Below are 6,000 nucleotides of genomic sequence, written 5' to 3' on the forward strand. Positions count from 1 at the left end.
AAGAACAGTAGATACAAAGTATTTGTTTTAGTGTTTCCAAAATAGATCAATGGTCATGAGAAGAAGACAAACAGCAATACCCCAGGAAAAATAATAATGTAGAATCCTATCATATAGCTGGTAGCAACAGATAGGAGCAGAAATTCATCTTGGATTTAAATGTTGTAATCGATGCAATATACTCTGAGATCATCATTCTCTCATGCTGCAGACGGTCCTGCATAAAACTCTTCCTACTGCATATGTTGGGAGTGTGTAAAAATCTGTAGTAATTATATTATCACAGTGAAAGAAGAGAAAAGGTGAGCTAATGGCTATGGATTATGCTTCCAGCACTAATAAGTTTGAGATGTTGCTTAAGGACAAGAACTGACATACAAATCTGTTGATGTGAAGTAAGGTATTAACCTTATCAGTTACAGTTGAAATACTTCTGGTGTAACATGGGGACAGGATCCAGGGCACGAAACAAGCTCTTTGCATGCCCTGGAAGAAAACCATAGGTGACAGGAGATGAGACTCTACATGTGTTTATAGCCACAAGGTGGCTCCCTGTTTCCAGGGAGGGAGGCTGGACTTCCTGCTCCTAATCTAGACCCACTCAATGCCTGCAGTCCTGGGTCCTTTAAGGGGCTTCACGGGAATGGGGGAGGGGTTAATGCCACTCTGCCTCCTCTCTTGGTAGAACCTAAAGTGACAGTCTTTTTCAGTGCTTCCCCAAATTTCTATTTCCCTTAAAGTAATCTTCAAAGTAATGTGAAAACACCTTTGTTTTACTCTGGACTTTCATAGTTCCAGAAAAAGTCTAACATTTCTACAGTAGGCAGAAAACAAAGTGGGCTCATTAAGACGAGGGCTAGATCAAACTCATTCTGGAAGATTCTTTGAAATAAGATCACTTTCTACTGGCTAAACATAAGGATGCAATCCATAACTGGGAGACATGAACACAAGCAAGGAAAGGAAGGAAGAAAAACAAGGCTTCCATTCTAATCTATTTTCCCAAGGATTCTGTAAAAAGCTTCCTTTTCACAACATAGAGATCCACATTTTAAGGAGTGAAATCAACTCCTCTTTTTAAATGGGAAGCATCTGCAACAAGGGTCCTCCAGATGCTTTTGGGCTGCAACCCCCCATGACTGCTCAACACTGGCTATGATGGTTAGAGATGATAAGATTTGTAGGTCAACAATATCTAAAGGACTACTATTATCTATCCCTGCTCTATACACTGCAGTATATATTTATTTATATTTCAACATTAAAAAAACACCTAAGATCATGGCCACGGGTCCCATCCCCTCCTGGCAAATAAAAGAGGAAGATATGGAGACAGTGATAGATTTTAGTTTCTTGGGCTCCATGATCACTACAGATGGTGACAGCAGCCACAAAATTAAAAGACGTCTGCTTCTTGGGAGGAAAGCAATGACAAACCTAGACAGCATCTTAAAAAGCAAAGACATCACCTTGCCAACAAAGGTCCGCGTAGTCAAAGCTATGGTTTTTCCAGTAGCGATGTGAGAGCTGGACCATAAAGAAGGCTGACCGCTGAAGTATTGATGCTTTTGAATTGCGGTGCTGGAGGAGACTCTTGAGAGTCCCCTGGACTACAAGGAGAACAAACCTATCCATTCTGAAGGAAATCAACCCTGAGTGCTCACTGGAAGGACAGATCCTGAAGCTGAGGCTCCAATAATTTGGCCATCTCATGAGAAGAGAAGACTTCCTGGAAAATACCCTGATGCTGGGAAAGTGTGAAGGCAAGAGGAGAAGGGGATGACAGAGGACGAGATGGTTGGACAGTGTCAGCGAAGCAACCAACATGAATTTGATCAAACTCCGGGAGCCAGTGGAAGACAGGAGGGCCTGGTGTGCTCTGGTCCATAGGGTCATGAAGAGTTGGACATGACTTAACAACTAAACAACAAAAATATATTCATCTTTCTCTTGATCTCAGCTCCTATACAAGTGTTACAGATATTTTACAGAGCAAAAAAGATGTGATCTGAGGGCAGAGATTGTTTGTGTAGCAAGCAAAGTATTCAGCCGAATGGCATGGCCCTCCTTGACACTGGCATTATTTAGCCCAAAGATAGGCAACCTGTTCCATCCTTAGGAAAAAAATCCATCTCATGCTACACATGTCATCTGCCTCTTACACATATCTATTCATTTTTATGTATTCAAAAAGATTAATCAAAGTCACTTTTGTCTCATCTGGGCGCTACATAGATGAGGAGCTAGTCTGATCACAATATAGGTTTAGGTCTTTCACATCTATGCAAAGTTTCACAACAAAGCCTGCTCTGCTGAAAAGGGAAAGTATTTCACTATGAAATACAACACAAACATGAAGTAGAAAAACCTCTTACTTACAGATGGGAACAAATTGCTGTGCAAAAATAGAACAAAACAAAACAAACAAAAAGCTACTGTGCATGGAAGCTGAGCCTAAAGAAGGCTCACTGAGCAGCTTCGTGGCAACACTTTATATTTCTAAAAATCATTACCCATTCTGGTAACTTTTATAAGCTTTTGCTTGCTTGACTGGACCTTTAGAAGTGCCAAAAGCCTTTCAAAGGACTCAAAACCATGAAGCTGTCTGTGCAAAAATCAAATTCACTCTAAATCAAACATTTACTAATAAATAAATTGATTTGTACACCATCTAGAGTAGTGTGAATTCACTAATTGGGCTGTTTATGAAAGAAAGAAAGAAAGAAAGAAAGAAAGAAAGAAAGAAAGAAAGAAAGAAAGAAAGAAAGAAAGAAAGAAAGAAACAAACAAACAAACAAACAAACAAACAAACAAACAAACAAACAAAGCCCACTTTAGTGAGCAGTTATGGCTCAGACATGAGCTATTGCCAAACTACCTGTTGCTTGCTTGACTGGACATTTAGAAGTGCTAGAAGTCTTTCAAGATCAGAGTAACCCCTAGGAGAAAAGATAAATCACATATCTATTAATAGCCTATTACACTGCCAACGTTCATCAACATGTAATGCAAACTAAATCATACTGATGTTGATCTTTTGGTGGAAAAGACAATTTCTAGTATTTCCTCAGCACTCTACCTTTTGCTTCCCTATGGTTGAATAGATTTCTTAGTTGCCCATTGTTTCTATCAAACTAAAAAGTTTTGAATAAACTTGGTGACCAGAGTAACAGTTACCAAGTACACACAGCATTTCAGATTAAACTGTTATGCTGGGCAGCTGCTGCAAATTCCAGAGAGTCACTGCTGACATTTAGTGAAAAGCATAGTACCCTTGAGGTTTGCTGTCTGTTGCCTTTTCCGTGTTCTTCACCTTCTCATGTTGATCAGGCATTGTACAACATCAGCGCATCAGGAAGAACCCATTCTGTCTTTCAACAGAAAAGAAAAGATATTTATTTATTTTATTTATTTATTGGACTTATATACCGCCCCATAGCGCTACAAGCACTCTCCGGGCGGTTTACAATTTTTAATTATACAGGCTACACATTGTCCCCCCCCCAGCAAGCTGGGTACTCATTTTACCGACCTCAGAAGGATGGAAGGCTGAGTCAACCTTGAGCCGTATTAAGGATACAGTAATTGCTCTGTTTGCACATAAAAAGGGACACTAATAGACAATTTAAGCAGGGGTAGAAAAATTCCACAAGGGAACTACACAGAATTTTTAATAGATTAGCTATTGAAGTGTACAATCCGGAATTGAAAGTACCATTCTAAGTTAGCTCTCATATCATGCTTTACATCACTTTAAATTTACAAATGCATTTGAAAAATAGCTTGGCATTCTGCATGGGTGGGCAGGTTATTCCTGTTCAACAAACTCACATTCAAAGTACACTTGGCTCCATAAAAGCAGATGAGTCGTTCTTTCAAATCTTGATCACATGCAGTAAAATTCCACTTTGTTTTGCTGCCTATTTTTGTGCAAAAAAGAACTAAAACTGAGTAGCGTGTAACAGCCATGTACTACTACTAGTGGATATATAAATATAATTCGCATGTTCCATAACACAAAATTCCACCTGTAGCTTCTCTTCCCCCCCCCTCTATATATCCTTTTTAAAAGATGTGCTGATTTAGAAATTAGTAGCCAGAATTGTATTACCTGTGCCAGTCAGCTGAACTCTTTCAGTGTAAATCTCGGCAGCAAATTACAGCTTATTACAAAGACTGTGTAGGAATTTACTTTTGCACACTGAGTAATGCAACTTAGTGTACAATATCAAATGCCTAAGCCAGGATAAAAAAGTAATAGGATTCTAAATCATGTCCTAAATCTCATCTAGGACATAACTAAAACATACTAGCCACCCAAAGTACATATGCTAGCCACCAAGATACAGCTTTAAAAAAAACCTTGTTTTGTTCACATCAGAAGCATACAGTACAATTAATAAATATGTCAGAAAATTTTGGTACAGTGATAGGGAACATGAAGAGCATCTGAGGCAGCTAATATCAAGTCTTCCACAGCACATGTTGAGGGGCATAGAGTAGATTGACATAATACAATTACACTTATTCTTCCCTCCTATTTTCAAAGTACTGATCAATGACTTAACAGAGGAGATTCTCAAAACAGGATTTTCATGACCAGCAAAAGGCTGCCAGGGGACAGTCTTTTATTGATGCATCAGTATGTTGGTAAAAATAGATACAGTAACCTATGTTGCACATTACCTGTTACATTGTTACCTGTGTCATATGACACACACCACAACAAGGGAGAAAATTACTATAAGTCTAAAATGTAATTGCACTCTTAGTGTCATTTCAGAAACTATTAAAATGTTGTGTAACATACAAAATTTATCATTGTCTCTCTTTTTATCTACATATAATGCATAGTAAATTATGTCAGGCTCCTCAAACTTCACCTAATCTACAAGTCATGTCTCTAAAATGGAATCCTCAACCCCACTTTAAGGTGATGTAAATAACTATTCGAGAAGAAGTGTTAACATCTTACAGCAAAAATAGAAAAAGTCATGTTTTACAGTCCCTTACAAACAGATTTACTGCAACAGAAGCCATCATAGGCTAAACCCCACTTCAGCCTACACTGTCCAACATTACATTATAATTGTAAACATAAGTAATGGAAACCTGCAAGTCTAAGCAATATTTGAATGACCAGAGAGATTTAAAGCTTTTCAGTTATATAGTCTAACATCCACTGTAATCTTCTCTCACATACAGCTAGTACTTATAATATAATGTAATAACAGGACATGCATCTGACTGAAGGGCTTTCTGGTGGGCAAAAGCTTATCGTAACACGATAAATCCATCATTTAATAGCGATACCATGTTGCATAATGGTGCAGGAAAAATCACTCTGTGCATGCTCAAGAAACACGTTTTTTTCACATGCTCCAGGGCCGAATTTGATCCCGAAAACAGGCTCAGTGCAGGCTTTTCCCTAAGGAACACTATGTCTGTCCTCCCGGTCACTAAACAGGGGATTCAGCCAAGAGAAGAAGGAGGGACAGAGGGAGGGGCTTCTCGGTAACCCTCCAGTTATCCTGGCGCCCCCCCTCCTCGTGCCACTTACTTAACCCGGACAAGAGAACAGGGCGGGGTCGCTGCTCCTCGGTCTCAGTGTCCCTCCCCCGCTGGCAGTTCTAATTGTGGCATCCCGGCAGCCCTCCGCTTTATCGTACGGAATGGTTATTATTTGTAACCCAAGTCTCTCCCCCAGCACAAAAAAAAAACTCCAAAAAACCTTGTTGAGTGATCCAACTGACAAACGTCGCAACCAATGAAAGCACACTTTTCACCAACATGTCAGCTTAATTGGCCAATGGATAGCCAGCTAGGGCTGGGCGAGAACCCTCCAGGAAAACGGACAACGCTGCCGCTGTTGCCATGGGGACGGAAAAGCCGCGGCGTCCTCAGGCCCAGACCGGGCAGTGGAAAGAATTGATTCCCGGCTTAAACTCTCGGTGGTGGAGCTCGAAGCGCTGACGTCACTTGGAGGCCGGGGAGGTTGGA

The 6,000-nt window shown here is 40.1% G+C and overlaps 1 protein-coding gene across 25 annotated transcripts in view; it reads right to left on the reverse strand.

Annotated features, from left to right (window-relative positions):
* The window catches only part of NEK10 (NIMA related kinase 10), a 123,338-nt gene extending 117,578 nt beyond the window's left edge, over window positions 1–5,760 (reverse strand). For 14 of the 25 annotated variants that reach the window (XR_013537259.1, XR_013537258.1, XR_013537257.1 and 11 more), the window contains exons 1-4: window positions 5,557–5,756; window positions 3,832–3,916; window positions 3,273–3,367; window positions 2,879–2,939 (exon numbers count right to left, since the gene is read on the reverse strand). Coding sequence is in view for 20 of the 25 variants with exons in the window: in XM_078377317.1 (XP_078233443.1) it covers window positions 2,879–2,939; window positions 3,273–3,334 (123 nt within the window). In the remaining 5 variants the exon portion in view is untranslated. Of the gene's footprint in view, window positions 1–2,878; window positions 2,940–3,272; window positions 3,372–3,831; window positions 3,921–5,313; window positions 5,501–5,556 lie in introns of those variants that run through there. The other 11 variants (XM_078377305.1, XM_078377302.1, XM_078377306.1 and 8 more) reach the window with 8 other exon arrangements.
* Between the last annotated feature and the right edge of the window lie 240 nt (window positions 5,761–6,000).

The sequence above is a fragment of the Pogona vitticeps genome, chromosome 6, assembly GCF_051106095.1.
Source record: "Pogona vitticeps strain Pit_001003342236 chromosome 6, PviZW2.1, whole genome shotgun sequence".
Classification (NCBI taxonomy): Eukaryota; Metazoa; Chordata; class Lepidosauria; order Squamata; family Agamidae; genus Pogona; species Pogona vitticeps.